At 41.4% G+C, this 26,903-nt stretch overlaps 1 protein-coding gene across 12 annotated transcripts in view; it reads left to right on the forward strand.

Annotated features, from left to right (window-relative positions):
• GRIA4 (glutamate ionotropic receptor AMPA type subunit 4) overlaps window positions 1-26,903 on the forward strand; it is a 578,537-nt gene that overhangs the window by 345,150 nt on the left and 206,484 nt on the right. For all 12 annotated transcript variants that reach the window (XM_032427877.1, XM_032427876.1, XM_032427875.1 and 9 more), the window contains one exon: window positions 7,473-7,712. In XM_032427877.1, the coding sequence (XP_032283768.1) occupies window positions 7,473-7,712 (240 nt within the window). The remainder of the gene's footprint in view (window positions 1-7,472; window positions 7,713-26,903) is intronic.

The following is a 26,903-nucleotide window of genomic DNA, read 5'->3' on the forward strand; positions in this document are numbered from 1 at the left end:
GAGGTTCTACAGGGCACTCATCACTCGGTGAGGTTCTACAGGGCACTTATCAGGGACCAGGTGCTGTGTCGTATGTGTAACACTGGACGTAGTTGTGGCTAAAGTAGGAAGGTTCATTATCATCGTGCAGTTTATAAGATATTTTATGTGCTCTTAGCTTCCTCTCCTACCCCCTGCGATTATTTGTCACTTGTGCCACTTTTAGACAGCTTTATCGAATCTCACTCTTGCGACCTTGCCTCTCCTATCAGTGCAAGTAGGAAACTACCAGCCTACACACATCTTAGCTTATCTCTTAATCTGTGAACTCAGTGGAAGGAAGTACCCTCCACACACCTGTCCATCTCATTCAAGGCCAACTTTGTATGTGCCCTCGGCCCTATACATTCTTTCTGGGGCCTTCCTTAATTAGTACCCCTTTCTCTTCTGTATCCTATCTCTCTCTCTGATGGGTCCATTCCCTCAACCAGTAAACATGCTCAAATTTCTCCTATCCTCTCTCTGTCTCTCACTCAGATAGATAGATGATAGATGGATAGATAGATGATAGATAGATAGATGATAGATAGATGGATAGATGGATGATAGAGATTTCTCACTTGAAATTCTTGTAGTCACATTTCCTTGAAGACAAATTTAGCATTACATCATTAATGAAGACCACATCTTATTGGTATCTAATCCATTGTTGCTGGAATCGTGAACCTAAAAATGTATTATTGGGAATTTAATATTACTTATATTCTAGGATTATCTCTTAGAAGTTGGCATGTCCAGGGGCATTTGGGTGGCTCAGTCAGTTAAGCATCTGCTTTCGGTTCAGGTTACGATCCTGGGGTCCTAGGATGGAGCCCAAGTCGGGCTCCCTGCTCGGCGTGGAGTCTGTTTCTCCCTCTCCCTCTGCCCTCCGCCCAGCTCACAAGCTCTCTTTCTTTCTCTCTTTCAAATAAATAAATAAAATCTAAAAAAAATTTTTAAAAAGAAGTTGGTGTGTCCAATGACAGGATCTCTGTAGTACATGTTTGCACAGAGCATAGAGTTTTGATGTTTTATTAAGTTTCTTTTTTAAGTACCTAATAAACAAATGCCATATGGTGACTCTGTCCCCCCACCACTACATTAATATTCAAGCAACTGGCATATATTTGTTTCCCTAACATTTCTAGATATTGTTTGTCTCTGACGTAGTTTAAATATGAACTTTAATCAGAAATAGAAATATTGGCAACCTACTTGTTGGTTTCTACATTTTTACTCACTATTCAAACCGAACCTCCATAGGCAAGGAGCGTTTCCTCCAGTCCACCTGCCCTGTAGCCTGTGGACCGAGCTAGGGGCTCTTCCGTGTTTCCTCGTAACCTCTCCCTGTCACTCCATTCACCATCTTGAAGTATCAGTTTGTATCTGTCTGGCCACTTACAGTGCAAACCTCTTCTCAGTGGAAAACACTATATTAATTGTGTTTTGTTAGAAATGCCTAACACAATGACTGGAAAAATTAGGCAGTATGTAAGCATTTATTGAATGAAACAATGAGTAGTAGTGTCAAATCTACCTGTTTTTTTGTTTTGTTTTGTTTTTTGCAATACATTCTTTCTACTAAACACCGACACTTTCTACACTGCTTTATACAGTTTACCCAAACAAGGAAACAGTTCTATTGATGTTGAAAAGTGGATAGCTTAATCATGCAAAATCAAATTTCTACAAGGCTGGATTTTTTTTTTTTTTTTTGGTAAGCTCCACGCCCAACATGGGGCTTGGATTCATGACCCTGAGGTTTAGAGTCCCATGCTCCATGACTGACCTAGCCAGGTGCCCCCATAAGGCTTGATTGTTAACAGAAGTACCTGGAGTGGCATAGTGGTAATAGGGAGTGGGTGGGTTTGCAGCCCAGCAGATGTCTAAAGTTCCAAACCCAGCAGAGAACTCCAGTAAGATGGGGGATTAAGGATGTTGGATTTGGGATGTAGTTGGTCATCAGCACACTTGATGAAAGTGGTTCTGGTGGCTGGGAAGTAGATGAGGCTAATGAAATGAGTTGGAAAACAGTGTAAGTAGAAAACCCCATCAACTGAAGTGCCTGGGAAAGTGTAGGAGGGTAAGAAGCGGTAGGTGTAGAAGGTTCTGTGTTTTATAAAATGAAGGACAGCTGGGCTTGTTTACGGACGTCCTGTAGAGCAGAGGAAGATTGCAGAGGCACGAGAAAGGGAAGGGCAGCAGATGAAGCACTGGCCTGTGCTCTTCCTACCCGTGCAGCGGTGGTCGTGCAAAATTCAGCATATCACTTGGATTTATGTCCCACAACTTGAGAAGCACTGAGCTAAGACCACATCATTTGATTTACATGTGATAGAGGGCTATAAATCATCAAAAATTATATGACAAATTGACTTGGCTTGGCATCTGGAATGTGGCATCTGGAATGGAACGAGGTGACTACCTGATGAAAAGACAGATCTAATTAATTGACACCATAAGGTAAAAGATGAATGGATTATTACGATGTTTATATTATGTGTTTATTTACATAACATGATCTAAGTGATCTCATTAGTGAAGCAGAATATAGAACATGTGCCTAAAATTATGATTGGATTATTTCATTGGAAGTCTTATCCTGATTAGTGTTTGTATCCCAAAATATGTACCCATTTAATATCATCACATCTATTTAGTGACTAAGCATTACATTAAAATTCAGTTTGCTCCCCTCTTATGTATGCATTTATGAACACATTGAAACTCAACTTATTTTACTTTCATTATTTGTGTATGCACTTAGTTTAAGAAGTTACATTGTTTGAATAATTATCTGTATACTAAGCAACAATAGATGTCATAGAAATAACCAAGTGAATTTTGATTTGAGTGTTTGCAAAGCCAGATTATAGTACTAAATATGGAAATAATTATATTTTAAAATTTGAATCTGTTGGATTAAATAAAATACTATCTAGGGTATCACATTGAGATAATAATATTGAACACTTGACTGACAATCTATCCACATACATAGGAAACCCAATAACCCTCACCTGCCAAGCATGTAATTCTAGATTAAATAGACCAAAAAAAAATTCAAATGAGTGCTACTAAAGCTGGACATTTACAAGTGGAAACTAAAATGTGAGTGACAAAATACAGCCCAAAGCAAAGTTATTAGTCTAAGACTTATTATAGTTTCCAAATAAGTTTATTAGAAGGAGAATGACAAATGGCTGTGAAAAAGATCGGTTAGATAGATATTTATGATGATGCAAATGAACGAAAGCAGACAGAAGATGATTAAATATCAGAAAGTACTGTTTGTTGAGGAACAAATGGAATTAATTTAAATGCTATAGCAAGCCCCAGAGTAGTGGAAAGTCGTAATGATTACATTGAAAACAACACACTAGGAAGGAAAAAACAATCAAGGACCTTTGTACAGAGTATATTAGTTGTTTTTGGCTTTTTTTAGTCGTGTAATACTATTTACACATAAAATCTGATGTTGGCAGTAGCGCAGTATCTGAAATAGACGAGATCAGAAGTGCTGTGGGGCTTTTGGGGGAAAAGGGGTGTCACCCTTTCCTGTCTCATCAAAGGTTCTTCTGCAAAGCTAATGAAGTCCTCTTAGGGAACTTGTGGGGTTTGTAGAAAAGGAGTTTGGAAACCAAAACTTGACAAAGGTATGGTTTTAAAATGCCATAACAAAGAGTTATGTAAATGTTCATTATATGCATGAGTATCTTAAAGTAAATGACTTGTTTACATTTTTTCTTTTTTAAAGATTTATTTATTTTAAAGAGAGAGAGTGTGCATGCTCACACTAGGGGGAGGGGTAAAGAGAGAGGGAGAGAAAAATCCTGGCAGACTCCCTGCTGAGCCCGGAGCCCAATGAGGGGCTCCATCCCACAACCCGAGCTTAAGCCAGAGTCGGACACCCAACCGACTGTGCCACCCAGGTGCCCGCTGTTTACTTAACGGTTTCTTGAACAACCACTAAAATCTGTGTGTACTTTGAGCACCAAACTGAAAGCCAGTATCTTAGATTTGAGTTCTGAAGTTCTTCAACTTCTTTTTTCAATGAAGTAAAATAAAAATTATTTGAACCAGATTATTTACTGAATAAAGATTGAGAGTGGGCCCTCAATTTGCATGAAAATCGAGAGAACAGGACAATATGAAAACTTTACAAAGGAGCCAAGGGACTCCTGGTTATACGCTAAATGTACAGCACTTATATAAATACATCCAAGTCTTAGTGGAACATTCACAAGGTTAACAGCTGATCCAGCAACTTGATTTATCAGAAAAGGTCTCTTAAGTTATAGAAATGAATTGAATTGAAACCCCAGATACCCAAATGTTACATCATGGTGTTTCTTTTTTTTTTTTTTTAAGATTTTATTTATTTATTTGTCAGAGAGAGAGAGAGAGCACAAGCAGGGGAAGCAGCAGAGGCAGAGGGAGAAGCAGGCTCCCCGCTGAGCAAGGAGCCCGATGTGGGACTTGATCCTAGGACCCTGGGAATCATGACCTGAGCTGAAGGTTAACTGAGCCACCCAGGCATCCCTATCATGGTGTTTCTTATACCTGCAAGAAAATTTCAGCCAGTCACACCGTCAAAACAAGCCTTCCAGGTTGGTCAGTTTACTCAGGTGATCAAATTGTAGTTCCTGGGCGAGCATAGAATTAGAATTGGATGTTCTTCCTTCATGGAACTTTTTAATAAAATCTACTACTTACGAGGTGTCTGGGTGGCTCAGTCGCTAAGCATCTGCCTTCGGCTCAGGTCATGATCTCAGGGTCCTGGGATCGAGCCCCGCATCAGGCTCCCTGCTCAGGGGGGGGAGTCTGCTTCTCCCTCTGCTCCCTGCTCATGCTCTCCCTCGCTATCTCTCTCTCTCAAATGAATAAAATCTTTAAAAAAAAATCTACCACTTACTAATTATCTCCTGTATAGGATCGTAGTTTTATATACGTTATCTTATTTTATCCAATATTTACAATTGAGACAATTAAGATTAAATAACTTAGCCAAGGTTACCTGGCTAACAAGTAAAAGCACTAGGATTTGAACTGGTTTGCTAAGTTTGAAGTCTTTCCCCTATATTTTAAAGTCTACTCTATCCTAGTCTTGTCCATTTGAATATAGATGCTGGTCCCTTAGTTAGGTGTTACTTTTTCCAGAACTTACACAATATCTCTTAGAGCATATTGTCTACAAAAGACCAACAACATCCATTTTCTGTTAATTGGTACCTTCTGCTATAATTACGTTGCTCAGACTCTATCCCCAATTTCAGAGGCATAATAAGAACAGAAGAAACACTGCCAGGTTTTATTATCTTATTTAATTATGCCTCATAATTTTCTAAAACCCAGATATTGTAGAATATGGGTATAAATGTTATTAGGATAATTAATTTTTTTCCAAGAGCCTATTACTGCTTCAACAAAGCAAAATCTAATTTCTTTGTACCACAATGAACTCCTCCTAAGATAAATACTTCTAGATTATCCAATATTCTAGGCTTCTTAATAAATTAGCAATTAAAAGTAGTAACCAAAATCAGAAAACATCAACATTTTAGAGAACTAAAGACTTCTTAAACTAGCTATATCAGCCAAGGAGAAATGGGACCTTTCACCGTATGTGGTAAACTATAAGAATCTGGAATTCAAACAGTCATGCTTTCCTTCATAAACAGAAAAAGTATTTTTTTAATGCAAGTTTGTATCCTTTAAAAAGGTAAATTAGAAAAAGTCACCGAAGTTTGGAATAGGATTCAGTCATGCCAAAGGAGGGATCAAAACGAAGCTAGGCAAGAATCTTGAGAAGAGTTTTTTTCCTCTGTATGTATTTGCCTCGTTGTCCTTGCAACAACCAGGAGCACAGACAAGAAGGACAGGGGGCTGTGCACCTGTCCACTGCAGGCCCTCCTACTGCAAGAGGACTTGGTTCTACTGGGTTTTGAAATTGCTTTGTCCTCACTTTACAGCCCACGTGGAAGCTGCACAGCTCGTCACAACTCCACTAGGCACCGAGGGCACGCCGGTAGTGATTTTCCAGACCCTTAACTTGTTTTCAAACATGGTTCAAGAGAACTCTAAGGTTGTGAGGGAAAAAAAAAATTAAACTGCCACTGCAAAAAGCAAAAAAGCCACAAAGTAACAAATTTAGGTAGATTGTTTATGTCCGTTTCATTTTAGTTCTTTTTATGGGTTTTGTCTTGTGCTTTCATCTGGATGATAGTCCTCTGTCTTCTCATTTTGCTCGACTTTGTTTCAGGGAGTTGGGCGGACAGCTGCCTTCCTAAAGTTGATGCCCTGGGTGGTCATGCCTGGTGCAGACTGCGCTGGGGGTCCCCGGTGGGATGGGTGAGGGTGAAGTGGGCCCGGGCTCCCTGCACTGACGTCACCTGGGAGGAGAGCGGAAGCTGCAGCTGGTGAAGCGGGGTGTCCCCCCGGGTCGGTGCCCGGCGAGCCCTGGTGGGGCAGGCGGGCGTGTGGAGCCCAAGCGCTGGGCACCGGTTTCATCGTACCCCGCCGGCTGGGGGTGCCCGCCGTGCGCCGCGCTGGGCCACCTTGGTGGGACGCCTGGGGGTGCTGTGCGCTGGGGCCGGGGCGCCGAGGCACCAGGCCGGCTAGGCTGCCCGACCCCGCTCGGCCGGCCCGAGGTGCAGGGGGCCGCGGCGCGCCAGCCGCTCTCCTCGGAGCCGCTCCAGCAGCTTCCCCGCTCTCAGTGGAGCTCTGAGGCTGGATCGTTTGTATTCTAGTTGCTCTTTTAAACTGCGCGTTTTTTTCCTGTGCCCGAGGGCATCTGGGGCTAGAGCCAGGGCTCGCGGAGGCGGCCGGCCGGCCGGGGCGCGCGGGGCCCTGTTCCCGTCAGCACCATGCGCTCGCCAGGCGGAGGCCAGTGTCAACAGTGGCGCTCGCCAGCCCGGCGCTGGCCCGGCTCCAGCAGCTCCCCCGCCGCTTGGCAGGGCTCCGGGGCTGAGGCCTCTCTGATCCGGTGGCTCCTTCACACCGGCTTCCTTCCGCGCCCCCAGGGCAGACGACGGCCCTGCGCTCTAGCCCACGGGGGCTTCCCGGGGTCAGCGCCCCCTCTCTCCCCGCTCTCCCTGCGGTCTCCCCGGGCCTCGGTCCCCCTTGGGGAGCAGCGGCTCCCCGGGTCGGTGTGGACTCGGCGTGGACCCGGTGGGAGCGGCGGGAGCGGTGGGAGCGGTGGGAGCGGGCCCTTCCGGCGGCGCCATCTTGCACCGGAAGTCCGAGCGGGCGCCTCGAGGAAGGGCGCGTGCGGCGGCTGCTCTCCCGGGCCGGCTCTGGGAGTCGATCCCGGAGTTACTCACACACGTCCCTTCTTCCCCTACGTTACATGCCGCGAGGTGCCAGTGAGGCAGGCTTCTCTTAGCTTCGGACTGCCGGCGCGGACGTGCGCAGCTGAGAGCGCGCTAAGACCGGTCTCTCTCTCTCCCGTGCAGTCTGCTCCCAGTACTCCAGAGGAGTGTTCGCCATCTTCGGGCTGTACGACAAGAGGTCCGTGCACACCCTGACCTCGTTCTGCAGCGCCCTGCACATCTCCCTCATCACGCCCAGCTTCCCCACCGAGGGCGAGAGCCAGTTCGTGCTGCAGCTGAGGCCGTCCCTGCGCGGAGCGCTGCTCAGCCTGCTGGACCACTACGAGTGGAGCGGCTTCGTCTTCCTGTACGACACGGACCGCGGTAGGTGGCGCGTGCGCAGCTGCGGGCGGGGCTGGGGGCCGGGGGCGGGGCCGGGGCCGGGGGCGGGGCCGCATCGTCGCGGGGGCGCGGAGGCACCCTGAGCCCTGGGGCGCCACCCTGAGCGCCGGCGCGCCTGCACCAGCACGTGGCCCGTGCGCGGCGTCAGTAACTTTGTCTCGACTCTGGGGGAAGGCTTGTCGTTAACCAGGCTTCAGATGCACAGGGTTATTCCTGAGCAAACCATGCTCTGTTACTTCGCCGAAATCAGTAATTCTATGAAAATGTCCGTGATGGCATTTCACGTACAATCGGGAAGTAAGTCTTTTACCTCAAGTGCAGATGATTTAATGTCGTGGGAGGTCTTTAGAAAGCAGAGGGTGATTTTTATGTCTGCATCTATATATCTCTGATTTTATTTAGAAAAAGAAAGAAAAAGTAACAGGTTGAACCATAGCACTGAGTTTGAAATGTGGAAGGTTGTTTTTTTTTTTAATTAAATTCAATCAGCCAACATATAGTGCATCATCAGTTTCAGATGTCGTGTTTGAAATGTAAAAGTCTGGGTGCTTGAAGCATCCTGTCAGTGCGGTGCGATTCGGTGGGAGGGCTTCTGCTGGCTGGGGGCCTTTCACTGTACCTGTCGGGCTGCGAAGATTAACCGCGATGCTCTACAACTCATGCATTGGGAAACAGGTGAAGAATGTTAGGTTATTAACAGTCCATTTGTTTGTGTACGTGTTGGAGATACTTTGACTTTTCAGTGTGAGACATAATTAAGAAGTTCCCATAATCTTTTTCTTTAGTTCTTTTTTTAAAATTTAGTGACTAGAATCGCAGCAACGTATTATAGTCCAAAATAAACAGCAAGAAACTCCCTGTGGGGTTTTGTCTTTAATCTTTTTTCCTTAAAGACTTTGACTACTGACCAGAAGTTGGGATAAAAGTTGAAGCTGGCAACATTTTAAGAATATCCTTGAATAGAATTCTATCTGTAAAATGGGTAAGATAATAAACATAAGACAATAAACAAGCAAGATAAATCTTTTGAAGATATGATTACCTTCAAAAGTCCAAAGCATAATTTCCTATACTCAGAGACGGTATATGTCATGTAAGATGTCACACTAGTGGTGGTCCTGGTACATTGCTTATATGAGCATTCTTGGTAAATGTCCCTTTCTGTAACACATTCAGAAAATTTAACATCATCAGTGTATTTTTTGCATGGTTGCAGCATGCAGTAATTCTCATTTGGAAATATGGGAACCTACCCATATCTCATGATAACATTTTCCAATAGCTAATAATCCAAAGCATTCTGGAGAATATATTTTAGATTAGAGAAATTCTCATTCTGTGCATTTCTAAGTTTTGGAAAAATCCTTAAGCAAGAGGACACTGAAAATTAAATCATAATACAACTGAAAACAACAATGAGATAGCACTACATATCTATTAGAATGGCCAAAATCCAGATCACTGACAGCACCAAATGCTGATGAGAATGTGGGGCAACAGGAACTCTCGTTCACTGTTGGCAGGAATGCAAAATGGTGCAGCCGCTCTGGAAGACAGTTTGGCAGTTTCTTACAAAACTACACTCTCACCATGTGATCCAGCAATCACACTCCTTGGTATTTTACTCATGGGAGTTGAAAACTTATGTCCACACAAAAAACCTGCACACAGATGTTTAGAGCAGCTTTATTCATAATTGCCTAAACTGGAAAGCAACCAAAATGCCTTTCAGTAGGTGAATGGATAAACTGTGGTTCATCCAAACAGTGGAATATTGTTCAGAGCTAAAAGGAAATGAGCTATCAGGGCATAAAAAAACATGGAGGGACCTTAAATAACATCTTCCTATTGACTGAAAGAAGCCGATCTGAAAAGGCTACATGCTGTATGATTCCAACTGTGTGATACTCTGGGAAAGGCAAAACTATGGAGACGGTGACAAGATTAGTATTTGCCAGAGGCTAAGGGGAAGGAGGGATGAATAGATGAAGCACAGAGGATTTTCAGGCAGTCATACTATTCACTATGATACTATAATGGTGGACACATCATTATACATTTGCTTAAATACATGGAATGTCCAAAACCAAGGGTGAAGCCTAGTGTAAACCATGGACTATAGGTGATAATAATGTGCCAATGTAGGTTTATCAGTTGTAAAATATGAATGTCAAATGCAAAAAAAAATTACACTTCAATAAAGTTAATGTGTTAAAAAATTGAATCATAATGTCAAGAAATATATACTGGGATCTGGATGATATGGTTCTTAATGACACAGCCCAGTTCACCACTTTGGGCAGAAGATGCTTATTTTATGACATCTTGATCTCACAGAAATATGGGTGGGTTGACTCTGTGCCTGAGTAAATAAGTCTCTGGCAAGGAGAAGGTTTTTAGGCATTCATGCCTTAGCCTCCCCACCAAACAGGGATTAAAAGTGGTGCTTTGCTTTGGTACTAGTTGGTACTTTCCAGGATCCTCAGTCTTGCATAGCACATCAGATGCTCCAACCCTGAGCTACCTCCCATCACCTCTTTCCAGGGATCTCTCTAGTATAAACATACATATTTCATTATTTAAAGTATCTTTTTCCTGGCTAAATTTCTGCCTCCAAAGGCTTAAACCCTTCATGGTACAAGCACTGTTTCTTCTAAAATGGCATCTTGTCATCTTTAACTTACTCATTGGCTTGCTGCACAAAGCCTGCTTTTTCCATATTGTTTCCCTGGAATGTAACTGTCCTGTTTTGTTGTGTTTAAAAGATTTTTTAAGATTTTATTTATTGGGGAGGGGCAGAGGGGGAAGGAGAGCGAAAATCTCAAGCGGACTCCCTGCTGAGCTCAGACCCTGCTGCGGGCCTCCATCTCATGACCCTGAGATCATGACCTGAGCCAAAATGAAGAGTCAGACATTTAACCAGCTGAGTCGGCCAAGTGCCTCGTAACTGTCCAGTTTTTAACCAGTTAATGCAAGTCACTCTCTCAGACTTCCTAGTTCTCTCCAGCAGTTGCTGCAGGATGAACAGCTAGTCCTTTGTATGGCCTTCTATTATATTAACCCAAGCCATCTTCAAAAGAGACAACTTTATACTAAGTGGTAATTGCATGAATGAAAAAAATAACGTATCAGGAAGATGACTATATTTTTTTTTGCCGAAGTGTATTTGACGTACAATGTTATATTAGTTTCAAGTGTACAGCGTAGTGATTCAACAGTTCTGTGCATTACTCAGTACTCACCACGATAAGCATAGTCACCATCTGTCACCATATAGTGTTATTATAATGTTGACTCTATTCCCTATGCTATACTTTTCATCACTGTGACTGACTTATTTTAGATATGGAAGTGTGTGGCCTTTCCTGAATGTTGAGATGGTTTACCCTACCGTGGCATGACACTGCTTGCCAATATTCTTGGTCTTAATTAAATACTCAAAAAAGACAGTAATAATTTTTTCTCCCTTTGAAACTGTTGTGCTTATTTGATAAGTTTAGGATCTCAAGACCAATTTATTTCCTCTTAGATACTGGGCTTAAGATTATGTATCACTGTCACCAACAGAGACATGAACCTCAGTTGTGAACATGTTTACTTTCTGTCATAAATATAGTTGGCTAAGAGTCATCCGTATTTTCACATCATGCAGACAAAAAGAGCACATATCAGCATTAAAGATAAGAATTTTTTTTAATGTACAAAACCAACTGTAAAGAAATAAGACAATTTAGTACATTTTCGTACTTTTCTCTGAACTTCTGTTATCATAAACTGTTTATTTAAACATTTTTCATGTTATAAGTAACTACCTTAATATGACCCTGAATTTCTCCACAAACCTGAGTGGAACATGGCTTTCTGATGCATCAGAAATCCTTACTTTGGAATATGTTCTTTCATTGATCCACTCAGTTACTTCTGAAATTTTAATCCCTGTAGTGATATAATGATCTCATAAAATGCAAGAACTTCACTCTGTCATGAATTAAAGTAGTGTTTTCATGTTGAATCACGGTCGGTAGAAGGAATGATGCTCTCTTTCCGCTGTAAGACCTGTGTTCAGGTTCTGTTCTGCTACTGAGGAGCTGCACAAACCTACCCATGTTTTTGTCCACATCTGTTAGGGAGACAGAAATACAGACAGAGAAGGAGGAAGGTTAAACTGCATAGTTCTTAAGGCCCATTAATCCTTCTATAAGGTTTCTTTATATTTTATATTCTAAATAGTCTATTCCTAACCTGGAAACGGTGGGCAGAAAGAGAAAGATAATAGGCGGCATCGGCGATTTCTTTACGAGGTGACTCCCTACTTCTTTTCGTTTGACTGCCTCTCGAAGAAAACAGAAGTGTTCATTCATTTATTCATTTAATTTATCCATTTGTCATTCAATAAAAGTTTACTGTTCTGTTTGTCTATATCGGGCACTTTGATAGGTATTAAGAATGCAGTGATGAGCAGGACAGTACTAAAAGTAAGTTAACTCCCTTGCTGTGGCTTCATTCAGAAACAGTACACAAGATTCCACCTGACAGCCAGGAGCTTGCCTTTGATACATAGCTTGTTGTTTTTACAATTTTAATTTGGAACAAAACTTCAGTAAGATTTTTGGGCTGATAAATTTAAGGCTATTGAGTACTTGAAATGTGACTTACGAACCTGAGGATCTGAATTTTAAATTTTAATTTTAATTGGTTAGTTTAAGTAGCCACATTTGCCTAATGGCTACCGTATGGGACAACACAGTGTATCTAAACAACAAGCTCATTTGGAATAACAGATTGCACTTTGAGTGAAACGTCTAAATCTTTTCTCAGCTCATGTAGGAAAAGAGCTTAGAAAACACCATGTACAGATCCTTTTCACATTGCATTGTGTGTACATTTACATATCTTTTCTTCCCCCAGAAATAGGTCTTTCACCAGTAATTATTATATCTTACTACATTTATGCCTTTTGTATGTAGCGTGGTAACCCCTGATAAGCATACTATAAACATGAAATGGACTAATGAATTAATCAAGTGAAGTCCTTGACAATTGGTATCAAATAATTTTAGTGCTCTAATAACTAATCGTGTAATTCATATTTTATTAATAATACCATATTTTGTTTTGTTTTCGATGATACCATATTTTAGTGTCTCAGAGAATTCATAGACTCTCTGAGTCAAAATGCAAAATTTTCCTAAAGGGATGGTCCTTGAATTAAATGCAGTTTTCTTACCATGGAAAAATGTGGAGAAGCCTGAAAAATAGCATTCTTAATTTAGGTATAATTAAGCTAAATATTTATAGCATTTTAAAATAATCTATTTTTTTGGTAATATAAAACCTTGAAAATCTTTTCAAATCTACTTAAAGGGAAGTCATTTTCCTTGAGTGAAAAAGACGTTAATTTAAGTAATATAAGCAGTGGTTATTTTCCCATTTGAAATAGATCTTTTCAAAGGAAAATATTTTTTACTTGTGTCTATTGCCCAGGACTGTACATATTTATGATGCATTTTTGGCCATTCCCAACACCACTGGTCACAAGGCGAATTTATGATCAAGGGAGAATTGAGGAGACATAAACCTTTCTACAAATGTAATGGTCACTGCTGGTGTTTCCGAAGAGCTGGTATGAAGGCCAGCAGTTCGGTCTCACAGCCGGAGTAAGCAGCAACTGGCGCTGACTGTGTTTTACTTCCTCCCACTTCTCTTTAATGCTTAATGGTCAGTGTTTTATCACATCAGTGCTTTCCAGCCTAGCAATGTCATTTCACAGGTTGCTGTATATCTTGTATTCAATATCCAAATTAATATTATAACACTATGTAAATTGTCCCTAGGAGAGATACATTTGGCAAGGCGTAGAGTAGAAAACTTAACTTTGGTTTGTTCTGGCTTATTTCCTTTGGCCTGTTTTTTTTTTAGCTTGTTTTTTTCTTCTTACAAAAATACATTCTACACATAGCATGCCATGTTTTGAAAAACCTAGGCAACAGCACTGTGGGCTGGCGTAATGTTCGTGCGATGCTCCCTGTGCTGAAGCCGGAGCAAAGGGGGAAGGCGGATGGAAAGACAGCTTTTTGTGGGGAGGACAGGGATCTTGCTGTTTCATTTCTACTTTTTCGGTTTTGCTACATACATGACTTTTCTTTATAAATGGTCTTAAATCCTTTTGGAAAAAGTCAAGATCTAAGTAACAGAAATAGGAACAAATGAAGAGGCAGTGATACCTCTCTTACTTCCCAGTAAATAAGCCTGTATGAAATGCTCCAGAGAACCCTCTTGTCTTCCCATTGGGTTCTCAACTCCACTTCTGTATTTCTTCTCATATTGTTGTTCTTTTACTCCTTGCCTCCTTCTCTTCCTGCCCTCGGAACCTACTGGGTAGGCAGCACGATTCCAGGGAACTGGGAGCCTCAGCCCTCTGTCAGTCATTACCAGTGATGGGCTTCTGGTAAGCTCACGGCCAGAAATAACGGTAGGGAGATGACAGAGCAGATGCCTCCAAGGAATATGGCGTAATGACTTCAGTTCACACCAAAATAACATTACTGGTTCTGCTCCCTCTTTGAAATTGCTTTCAGAGAGGTGTGAGTTGGGGAAGATTTTCAGGGGTGACTGGACACCTGTCAGCTGGGCTCGGCGCCACTCAGAAGAATGATCCGTGTGAAGTGGTGCTTACAAGCACCCGTCTCCAGTCTCCAGTTCCCACACATGCTAATGTTACACCAGCACAGTCTGCCATTAATTGTGCCACTTAAAATGCTTATGGTCCATTTTTCTTATTAAAAACAAAATTTGAAACACAATAGCAAAACAGAGATAATTGATGTATGAATTCAGGAGAAGTAAGAATCTTTCAGATTCTAACCTGGTATTATCCAAGAAGGGATAAAAAAATTTTGTCTTTAATTCTTGGTAAATTAAGCCCCATATTCCATTTATTTCCTAACCCTGGGGGAGGAACCTTTAAGTCTAAAACCCACATGAGGATGAAGAGGAATTCCCTTTCTTATAAACATCCCATGACAAACCTCAGGCAATTATCTGTGTTTATAGTGAACTCATTAGGATTTAGAGTATTTTTATAGCTCATCCCAGTACTTTTGGTTACTGATTTTCATTACATTTATAGTCAGGCTGACAATGCCAAATATTTACTTGTTGCCAGTTGCCAAGTGTGGGGATAACCGGTTTTACCCAGTAGGAGAACAACACTTAATTGTATCTTTCAAGCATGTATCACTGCTTTCCTGCTGGAACTGGGCCAGTGGGAGAGCAAAGAAAAAAAACCTGTATAAAAATAACAATGGAGCTTCCTGTGGAGATTCTGACTTGTAATTGAGGGAGAAAAAGTAATCAGAAGCAGGCAAAGCAGCCCCTGTTCCCTTCACAGCATCTTTTAGTGTCAACTTCAATGTTTATTTTCTGCCCTCATTAACCCAGATTCCACAGGCTGTTTCCACCCTGGGTTGGGAAGGGGAGCAGTGGACTAAGGGGCAAGTGGATGGGATGAAGGAGCACTAGTGGGTGTTCTCATAAAGAGGGTTCTGTGTCCAATCCCTTTTCCCTGGTGAAAGGAGACAGAGGGAGGCCCATGTCTGTTACCTCCCACTTTCCCTGGTTACAGAATGGAGGGGTTGAGGGCAAATGTTAGAAGTCCTATCCCAAAGGTATGCTAAAATCCAACAAGGAGAATGAATCAGAGCCACACGGCTAGACGAGGGGATTATCAAAGCACAATGAAGTAAAGCTACAAGTTGGGTATTCAGAGAAGGGATCAGAGCAAGGAGCAGGAAAGTAAGCAGTGTGTGAACAGGTTGGAGAAAGTCTGGAGATGAAGGACAGGAGCCTACAGCTGCTTTTGTGGGGCCAGCAGCCTTCCAAGCATTCATTTGAAAGGTTAAAGAGGCCTGAGTGGAAGGCAGGGAAAATAGACGTGCAGCCTTCCATGAATATTTGTGTCGGGTGGGTTCAGTTGTCAGCTGGGGGGCACTAGACAGATTGTTGACTGTCTGGATGTTCTTCCTTTCCCATGTGCTTCCCATTGTTGGGGTTCCATCTGAACAGAAGAGCAGAGCAGATCTGGGTAAGACCTTTGGAGGCCCTGTTCACTGGAAAGGTGATTGTGCCCCCCCCCATTGAAATTCAAAATTCAAACAAATTACAAACAATTATATGGGAGTCCATCACAGTTCTGTTTTTCCCCCCATGGTGACCATATTAAAGCTTTTATTGAAATATTAAATTTGTTTAGAAAATTTTGTCATGATAGAGGCCCGAGTGTAGACCCAACCTGTCAGTTGAGTTATTGAGTCATGCCTGAGGACGGTGGGGAAAGGACATGTTCCTTAAGGATCCTTAGATTGATGAAATGTGGATATAATATTTGAGCAATTTTCTTACCCCCCAAAAAAACAAATGGCAAGGATTTCTCACTGGCTCCATCTTTTCAGTGACCCACACCTTTCTAAAGCAGTAAGCACATGACTTGTAATTTTCTGACAACTTCTTTATTTAAAAAGTTGCTTCTCTGAAGATCTGGGGGAAGATCTTTCTTTTTGAGTTCTGACTGAACACACTGCCTCAAGATAACATACATCGTCCCTACAGACTGTTCCTTCTCCTATAAAAATGGAACACACGTGTATATAGTGACAGCGCACAATCACGGTTGAATCCTTGTCGTGCACAACTTCTGCCAGAGGTCGGGTTCGCTCAGGTGGCGCATTTTATAGTTTATCACCACATCATAACACGTGGTCATCAGGGCTACGGAGAGGAGAAGGTTACCGTTCGCTACGATGGAGAACAGTCCTCGGCGAGAGCTGTGGCGGCTCTCCAGCGTTCTGCCCGTGCAGGCAGAGGTAGTTCGGCCTGATTCGGTCCCGTAACGCAGATGCTGCCCTGGAGCACAGTGCAGCACAGGGTGCAGGGACCTGGAAGCAGAGCCCAGCTGTACCGCTGACCGCACGTTTGACCTTGCATAGGTTTCCTAAGATCGTTGGATGTCTGCCCTCTACCAGGTCACTGTGCGTTGTATGTGAAGTGCGCACACAGCTCCTGGCACGTGACAAACCGTATGTTACAGCTGCTGTATTACCCGTTATTACTACTACCGGCAGCATTATTGGTGTCCTAATACCATACCAATTTATGCTTAACCTCCCATAAATACTTACATTGCAATATTATGAATCACGAATCAAAGATAGTTGGTTAATATTTTATATTATGAGACATACACCTTTTTAATACAGGAACATGTCTGTGTATAAATGCTAAATTGATGGACACACAAACAAGCATAAATTTGTGGTTTCTTGTTGTTCATTTCTTTCATAGACTTCGCTTACTCTAACTTCTCTTGAAATGCTGGTGTTACCCCTAAGTTCTGTCCTCAGCCGTGTTGCCTCTGCAGACTTGAATCCAAAGCTGCCTATGGCTCATTCCTGATTAGAATGATCTCACGACTTGCATTACCCTTCATCTAACGTCCAGATTCCTTAAACAATCCTCCCCAACCCATCTCTTGATTACTTCTCCCCTCTCGTTAGGTAGTCCACTTCTACTGAAACACCCAGCCCCAGTGGGAATGGCCTTTTCAAGATTCCGAGTGCCCTGGGTGCTTTCGGCTTGCTTGACGCTCTGCACACGCCATTCCCTCAGCCTCAAGCATTTAGTGCACACCTCTGTTTCCTGGTGTGACATCTGCCCTCGAGTGACAAACCCCCTTCCATGTGCTCCCACTGCATTTTGTGTTACTTGTATCAAACACAGGATTCTGCTTTTTTTAATTCTGTGCCTTTGTCACCAGACTCTTTAAGGTCTGAAATAGCAAGGACTTGTCTTGCTTATTGGGATTCCCTGAACAGGAACTGGACCTGCCATTTAGTCACACTCCGTAAAAATGAATGAATCTTAGATAGAGCTCAGTCTATTTAGATAGAGCTCAGTCCTCACCCTTGAATCAGACTCATTTTCATAGTAACCATTGGAAGTCCCACTGTATCTAAAATCTCAACATTCCAAGAGTCAGTCTGTCACCTGCCCCCTGAAACTTGCTCCTTTTCATACATTTCTATCTTAGAAGGTTTACTCTGCCTTGCCTGCTAGAAAAGGAAGAACCTTCCTTACTCCTTTTTCTCCCCTTGCAGTCCTAGCCAACCACTCATCAACTTTGCCAAATGTGTGCCTCAGAGGAATATGCCAAAAACATCCCCTTCTCCATGAAAGTGTGTGGAAGCCAGATTTGAGGAGGATAGCATGGGAGCCTCTGCTCAGACCTTCTTCATTCTCCTGCATCAGCCAGCTTTCTTCCTTGGCTCCACTGGAAGCCTTTTGAATCCATCTTCCATGTACTTGTACATGTACATGTACAACGTAGACCTCACATATGTTACTTCCGTGCCTTAGAATCTTCAAAAGGATCCAGAAATTGTACATTTTACTTACCAAATACTTACCAGGAAGACTTCTCTATGTGTTTGGAAAGAGTAACGTCAGAAGGTACTTAAGTGATGTCATATTTCTAAGGAAAATGCCATGGAATCTGATTTCCATCTTGGATTGTGTATCAATAAGAAGAGTTTAGACTTCAAATAATAACAAAAACAAAATAACAGTAAATATACGTACATATGTATCAGTATGAATGTATGTGTGTGTATCAAGTACACATAATATGGAACTGTTGTTATAACTGCTTTGGAAGCTTCATTATCTTCCTGCAGTCAGACTTCTATGATTGTTGCTGCATCAGCCTTAACATCTGGCTTCACTTTAAGGTCCATGGTGGCTCCTGAAGCTCCAGTCATATCCACATTCCAGTCAACCGGAAGGGAAATAAAGGGGAAATAAAACCACACCACCTCCCTTTAACATACATGTCATTTTACACATGTAATTACATGTGATCAGACATGTATTTTGTGACAAGGTTATATGGGCTTTCTGGAATATGCTGCAGAATATTACTTTTTTTTCTGTTTTCTGGTTGAATCTATAGAATGGTAAAATGAGCTCTTCCTCAAAAGTTTGATAGAACATTCCTTAAAATATTTGGGCATGAAGTCTGGAGAACTTTTTTAAACCATGCTTCAATTTCTTTCCTGATTCAGGCTATTCAGATTTTTCATGTATCCTTGCGTTTCATTTGTTCAGATATACAACACGCATTGGTACGAGGAACTTAATGGGTTCTGGCAGGAAAAGTATTCTCTGTGATACCAGATCTTTGGAACTTCTTAGAACTTTCTTCATGTTCCAGTACATGTTCAATTTTAATAATATTTCATGTAGTCTTTGCAAAAGTATTTACTTTTTCTTTTCTGGGGGGTGGGGGCACTGCAGCATTCTAAATAATCATTATATGTTGTCGTTTGAATCTTCTGTGTCTTCACTGAATTTCTGATTGCTTGACCTAATTGAGAGATGTACATGGAAATCTCCCACTTTGGTCATAGATTTATCAACTTCTTATTGTATTTCTATAGATTTGTGCTTTATATGTGATACATTTTCATATAAAATTCTTTAGACTTTTTAGTGTTTTCCTCATAAACTGAAACTTTTTATACTATATAATGAACCTCGCTCTCCTTAATGATGCTTTTTGTCTTGAGGTCTAGTTTTTCAACATTAATAGAGCTTCCCAAGCTTTCTCTTGGCTCATATTTGTCAGGTGTATCTTTTGCCATCTTTTTATTTTCAACTTTCCTGCATCCTTGCATTTTAGGCATATCTTTTTGGCAGCATAACTGTCATTATGCATGGGGTAATTTTCTTGTGTGTTGCATATTTAATTCTCCCCAAACCCAAAATGTAAGTAGAATTATTATCTTATTTTATTCCCGAGACAGCTAAGACTTAGAGAATTGAATTAATTTACCCAGAGTCACCTAACAGCCAGTAACAGAGCTAGGACTCAGCTACTTCTGTTAGTGAACAAAGTCTTGCCTTTAGCCGCAGGGTTAGAGTGCACACCAGGAAAAGCTTACATTACGTTCGTTATGAGGGAGGATGATCTCTACTAAGGGTCAGCGGACTTTTTGTAAAGAGCCAGAGAGAGGACATTTTAGGCTTTGCAGACCATATGGTTTCTGTCTCAACTCCTCAACTCTGATGTGATAGTGAAAATAGCCATCGATAATACAGAAGTGAAGGAGCCTGCCTGTGTCCTAATGAAACTTCATTTATAGACACTGAAATTTGAATTTCACATCATTTTCATGTGTCACAAAATCCTATTTTTATTTCCTTTTCTCCTTCCAAACATTTAAAAATGTAAAAACCATTCATACCTTACAAGCTATACAAAGGCAGATGGTAGGCCACATTTGGCCTGTGGGCTGTAGTTTGCAATATGTACACAGATTTATACATTTTTTTAAAAAGTGCAATTTTTAACATTGTATTGTTGTTTAATAGGGTTAACCTGGGTTAAGTTAAAAATGCATTAATGTGTTAGAAGCAGTTCTCCATTTATGTGGGTAAGTGGAGTGTTACTGCACATGTGGGAGCCTGCACCACTTCCCAAGGTGGCCCTTACTCATGTTCCTTTGGGAAATATTATAAAGTCTGTAGGACACAAAGCAGACCTGCTTTGATAAATTTTTGTTTAAAATCAAAGTAATAATTTTTCTGACAATTATTTTCTACCTGATTTTGTCTCTAATTGGTTAATGGCTAGAATAACCTTCTCATCTATCACAACATTGGCCACATCTCCGTCCCGTACTGCACTAGTTTGTTTTGGAAATATGTGTGCGCCACAGGTATTTTTGTTTGCTTTGAGCATTTTTCACATCCTAGCTCGACCTGTACGCTGCGTGCTAACAGACTGTGGAATAGCAAACAAAATGGCATAAAGAGAAGTGTTTGGGATGACAGTGACCGGACCAGTGGTTGGAACACATTTAGGGATCACGTTCCAGCATGTGGTACACGGGCGGGGTACCGTGCTCCATGGAGCCGGGTGGAAATACAGACTAAAAGGAGGGCTTGGGTGATGCAAGTGATAGGAGATTCTGATACTCTTTGGGGGAGAACAAAAAGAGTGTGAAGAAATAGGATTTTTTAGAGGAAGTGAGTGAGAGAAGAGAGCACTCCAAGTACCGCCAGCAGCGCAAACCAAGGCTCGGAGGTGAAGAGTGCATGAAGTTTTGCAGGTGCTGTGAGGTCTGTTTGGACCCAAACCTTTGGCACAAGGGGAGGTGGAAATAGAGACTGGCAGTGTGCTTGTGATGACCACGTGTCAGTGAGTTCACCAGGGTTACGCGTTGGCCTCGTACCACTGTGTATTTACTTAAACTGCCTTCCAAAACTCCCAAGATAGTTTGGAACATAACTGGAATGATCAATCCATGGCAGACCGGATAAGATCTACTGAATGAATGGAATAACACCAGAAGATGTTAGTATCTAAACACAGTAGTTATCATCCTGTAAGAGATTACACTCTTACTGTTTTCCAGAGTTTAAGGGTTTTATTCTGTTTTGATAGATGCCTGGTTAAGATCATAACAAACAAGGGTTCTTCCTGTGTTTACAGGAAAACAGCATAAGCACCCATCTTTATCACAGCCTGTAGCTTTAATTTGGAAAGTGGAGAAAATAATTTTGTGAGGGATGCTGCTCTGTGGGCCTTTTACATTTTTGCTTGCCTCTTCTCTGCCCTGAAGGATTCCATGTCATAAGTATTTTAGATGAGTGCACACTACTCGCTCTCTCACTTCACTGGGTATCTGTTAGCTCTTTTCTTGTGAATTTTAGAAAAAGTTATTTAAGAGATACATTTCTATCAATTCTAACTTAGGGAAGATTTGAACTATAACTCATTTAAAAATTTTGTCTACTTGTTTTTTTAAGTAGGCTCCACGCCCCGAGTGGAGCCCAACACAGGGCTTGAACTCATGACCCTGAGATCAAGACCTGAGCTGAGATCAAGAGTCAGACACTTAACTGATTGAACCACCCAGGTGCCCTCACTTGTAACATATCTTAAAATGCCCCCAAACACAACCTTACGAGGCCAGTTCAGAAATAGATGATCAGAGTATGAAATTAAAACTAACATTTTATCCCTGATATATTCTAAAGAGATTATTTTTCTATAGTCTCATATTAAATTTGATGATTTATGTTAATTGCTGTGTACACTTTTTACCTGAAACGTGTTAGTTGAAGCATTTCAAATACTTCATTTTGTGAATATTATATTACCTATGTTATATCTGTTTTCACTCAATTATTTAGGAAATAAATGGTATATAGAATCAGTGTCCGCATGCCCATTAGGTCTAAAAAAAATTGGTTCAGATAGGAACTATAGATTGTATATTAAGGAGTTAGCATATTTTAAACAGTCAAAATGGCTGTTCAGCTACAATGATAAGTTTGAGAGTGAGTTGTGTTCTTCCATATTAAGCGTATGTTGCCTGCATGTTACTATAATTGGGGAAAGGCAGGTTGTTTTTAAAAGAACAGGGGAAAAAAGATTTAAAGGGAATTCTTAGTTTCTTAAGAAGCAGTCTTCTTTGTAGCACCTGGACTGCAAATTATTGTTTCTTGTCTAAAAAACATGAGAACAAGGTAGATTTATTCTTATTAGATCCAAGAGACTATTTTTTAAAAGATTTATTTATTTATATTTAGAGACAGAGCTTGAATGGGAGGGGCAGTGGGAGAGAGAGAATCCCGATCAGACTCCCTGCTGAGCACAGAGCCTGATGCGGGGCTCAATCTCACAACCCTGAGATCATGACCTGAGCCAAAACCCAGAATTGGATGTTCAACCGACTTTGCCGCCCAGGCGCCTCTAGATCCAAGAGACTATTAAAGACACGCAGTTGTCAGAATGAGGCCAATACTACCTATTGGGCCAGATGTTACTATAGCCAAAGAGTTCAGCCCCAAGAAGTGTGTGACCAATAGTGTCTTCAGCCCTGTCACTATACAGAGTCTAAGATATGCCCTTAGGGGGAGAAGACCATTAGAGCAGTACAACCCTCAAAAGTGGATTCAGAGAGCATCCCACGTTGGAAAAGGCCATGATGCAGCTGAATTCAGTACAGATTAACATTAACATGGGGTGCAAAGTAGAACACATCATGGAAGAGTCAAAACTCTTCTGATCCAACATCAAACAGTACTCCTATTCAGCACTGTGATTTTGTTCACAGATGTTTAAATTTAGAAGCATAATTAAAAAAAATAGCAATAGTAGAATTGTATCAACAACGATAGCAAGAGTTAAGGTGCTGATAATTAATGTACAGGAGACAAATCAGAATTCATTTAAAGAAGTGCTGGGACCAGCATATTACTAAAGAAATTACTGATGAGAACATGAGCTGCTTAGTGGAAATCAGTGTGGAATGATTGGAGCTGAGGAGCATAGTCAGGACCCAGTCTGAAGTTATTGCCCTTGGGCACGCATGATCCCTAGAATTTACCAGTTATCACAGATCATCAGAGGTCCTGACCTGTAGTCAGTGAACTACAGCTGGTGGACCAGACTTGGCGGACAGCCTTTTACTGCAAGTACACACAGCCACACTCCCTCATTATGCGTCCTCTGTGGCTGCTTTCACCCTGTCATGGCAGAGTTGGATAGTTGCCACAGAGACTGGATGGCCTGCAAAGTCTAAAATATTTACCACCTGACCCTTTGCAGATGGCTTGCCAACCCCTGACTTAGAACCTTCGTTGAAAATTGATTACTTCGATAGAATTATCTTACATAAAGTAGATATTTAAATTTGTTCTGTGTATGCTTTTATTGCTAAGTAAACCAAATTTGCAGAATACAAAAATATCTCTGAAAAATTATTCAGAAAAGTAACTCAGTAAATATTCGTCAAGTTGATTTCAGGATCTATGCAAGAATGTGAATATGAGTACCATGGAAATAGTATTATAAATTCATAATATCATGGACATAGATGGTTTCTCCTGGTATATTACATTCCTGAACTAACAAAGTCTTAGTTTTCGTATATTTCACAATAATGATGAAATACTACTTTCAGTTACTGGATAAATAGAACCGAAGCCTTTGTTTTTAAAGAATGATATTTCTCTCTCTTGAGGATACCCTAGAATCATAGGCCTGATCAAAGCCTCTGACATAAAGTATCAAACGAGGGGCGCCTGGGTGGTTCAGTCGCTGGGCGTCTGCCTTCAGCTCGGGTCGTGGTCTCGGGGTCCTGGGGTCGAGCCCCACATCGGGCTCCCTGCTCGGCAGGGGGACTGCTTCTCCCTCTCCCACTCCCCCTGCTTGTGTTCCCTCTCTTGCTGTGTCTCTCTCTCTGTCAAATAAATAAATAAATAAAAATCTTAAAAAAAAAAAGTATCAAACGAGGGATTTTGCTAAATGCCAATTGTTCGTTTGCCTTTATGTATAAGATGTATCTATGGAAAAACAAAACAATTTCCCAAGCATTTAGAAGTTTTAACTGTTTATATATATGCATATATTAACATTAACACAGGGTCTACTGCTTATATATATGTATATATATGCATATATATATAAACACTAAAATTATATATATGTAGTAATTGAAGTAAAACTACATAAAATGAATTTTCATTTACCTCACATCATAGTTTTTTGTTTTAGTGCCACCTTATAATTTATGTTAACTAGGTAATAGATAAGGACTTTGGAAATTAATCTTGGAACCATTGCAATGTAGTAACAGCACTTTTAACTTGAATTTAGACTTATTTCCAAAATCCTAATTAGGTCTGTGTATATGGCTTAATTTTGTTTGATAACTTGCATACTTACTGACTCAAAAAGTACATCAAAGGCAGAGTCACTGTCATCTCTAAGCTGGATTGTTATCATAGCCTCTTTAATATTAAATGTATAATATGTAAATATTAAACAACACACTACTGCACAAGCAATGGACCAAATAAAAAATAAAATGGCAAATCAAGTATGTCACAAAGTAAAAGAAAACAATATTCCACAACCTATGGGATGCAGCAAAAGCAGATGTTAGAGTGAAATTTATGCTCTGAAGCTCGTGTTAAGAAAAAAAGTGCAAATGAACAACTTGACATTACACCACAAGGAGCTAGAAAAAGAAGAAACTTAGCTGAAATTTAGTGAAGGAAAAAAATAATAAATAAAAGTCAGATAAATAAAGTAGAGATCAAAATAAACAATAACATAACATTGAGAGTAATGACCAGTTTTTCTAAAAAAACAAACAAAATTGGCAGTGCTCTAACTACATTAACTAAGAATAAACAGAGAGAAGCCAAAAAAGCAAAATGACAAATGGAAAACAGTGCAACAGACAACCACAGAAATACAGAGTGTGATAACAGGTTACTATAAACAGTTATATACTAACAAATCAGATAACTTAGAAAAAGAAAAGATAGTTCCTAAAACTGCACAAGTTACCATGCTTGAATTGTGAATCCAAGAAATAGGAAATCTTAGACCAATAACAAGAATGAAAGGTGAATTAGGAATCAGATATCTCCTAGCACAGAAAATCCCAAGACCACATGGTTTCATTGGTGAATTCTACCAAACATATAAAAAAATAATGACAATCTTTATCAAAATCTTAAAAATAATGGAATAGAGGGAACACATTCAAAATCATTCCATGAGGCCAGTATTACCCTGATACCAAAGGAGGACAAAAACAGTACAAGAACAAAAAAGTCTAGTTTGTCTGTTTCCTTCCCCAGACTAGGGAAGTTTTCTGCTATTATTTCCTCACATTAAACCTTCTGCCCACTTTTCTCTTCTTCTTCTGGAACTCCTGTCACACCAACGTTATGATGTTTGATGGAGCCATTGAGTTCTCCAAGTGTATTCTCATGTTCCATAATTCTTTTTTTAAAAAATATTTTATTTATTAGAGAAAGCACGATCCAGGGAGGGGGGGATGGGCAGGGGCAGAGGAAGAGGGAGAAGCAGACCCCTCACTGAGCAGGGAGCCCATTGCGGGACTCGATCCCAGGACCCTGAGATCATGACCCGAGCTGAAGGCAGACGCTTAATCGACTGAGCCACCCAGGCTCCCCACCATAACTCTTCTTTCTCTTTTGTTCATTGTCATTATGTTCCATTACTTTGTCTTCTGGATCACTAATTTGTTCCTCTGCTTCTTTCAGCCTGCTGTTCTTTGCATCAATCCTGTTTCCATGATCAGTTAGTGCATTCTTCATCTCTGACTGATTGTTTTATTCTTTTATCTCTGTGGTAAGGGCCTCCCTGAAGTCTTCCATTCATTTCTCAAGCCCAGCGAGTATCCTTATGATCATTGCTTTAAATTCTTCATCAGACATGTTACTTATATCAGTTTGGCTTAGATCTTTGCCTGTGGCTTTGTCCTTTTCTTTCCTTTGGGAGAAATTCCTCTGTCTTGGCATCTTGCCTGTGTCTCTTCCTTCTCTCTGTGTTAGAAAAGCCTGTTATATGACCCGTCCTGAGAGTATGAAGAAGAGGTCTGCAGTGCCCAGGGCCTGGTGCTTCAGGGAGTGTCTCAGATGTGTGCTGCATGCACTCTGCTGCTGTGGTTTGGCCACTCTGTCCTTTGGGCCAGTGGTCTGCAGGGGCTCTCCTTGCCCTCTGTGGACAGTGTTTGGTCCCTGGCCTGAATGTGGCGAGTTTTAATGAGGTGTGTGCTGGTCTGCTTGTGAAATGAGACCTGACACCAACTCCACCAGAACTGAGGCCTTGCAGAACTCCCTGGTTGGGAGACGTGGTGTGGGCAGGGGTTTCCGTTTGTCTTCTGGGGAGGGGCCTGCTGCTCTGGGACTGAGCAAGCCTGCAGGAGGAGGGCCTTCCCGGCAGAGCGCAGGGGTGTGGGACCTGGTGTAAGCAGGTTAGGCGGCCAGTGTGGGCACTGTGCTGTTTACTGCAGGTGGCTCCGTGTTTATGCTGAGGGGTGGGGAGGGAAATGGGGCCAATGGGCTCCTTTGTTCCCAGAGAGGTATCTCTGTGAATGCTGCCTCTCAGGGACGCACTCCAAGAAGAGCAAATAATCTCCCCGCTAGTGTCCCAGGCATTTCTCAGATTGCTGTTTCTACACTGTCTGCCCTCGGGCTTGTTTGCCTGCTTCCTCTCCAGCAATAGGGCAGTGCCCACCATGTTCTATCCCAGCCAAACCCAGACCTTTAAAACTCTAGGCTTTGAGCCCC

Source organism: Phoca vitulina, unplaced genomic scaffold (genome assembly GCF_004348235.1).
Source record: "Phoca vitulina isolate PV1807 unplaced genomic scaffold, GSC_HSeal_1.0 scaffold38, whole genome shotgun sequence".
Classification (NCBI taxonomy): domain Eukaryota; kingdom Metazoa; phylum Chordata; class Mammalia; order Carnivora; family Phocidae; genus Phoca; species Phoca vitulina.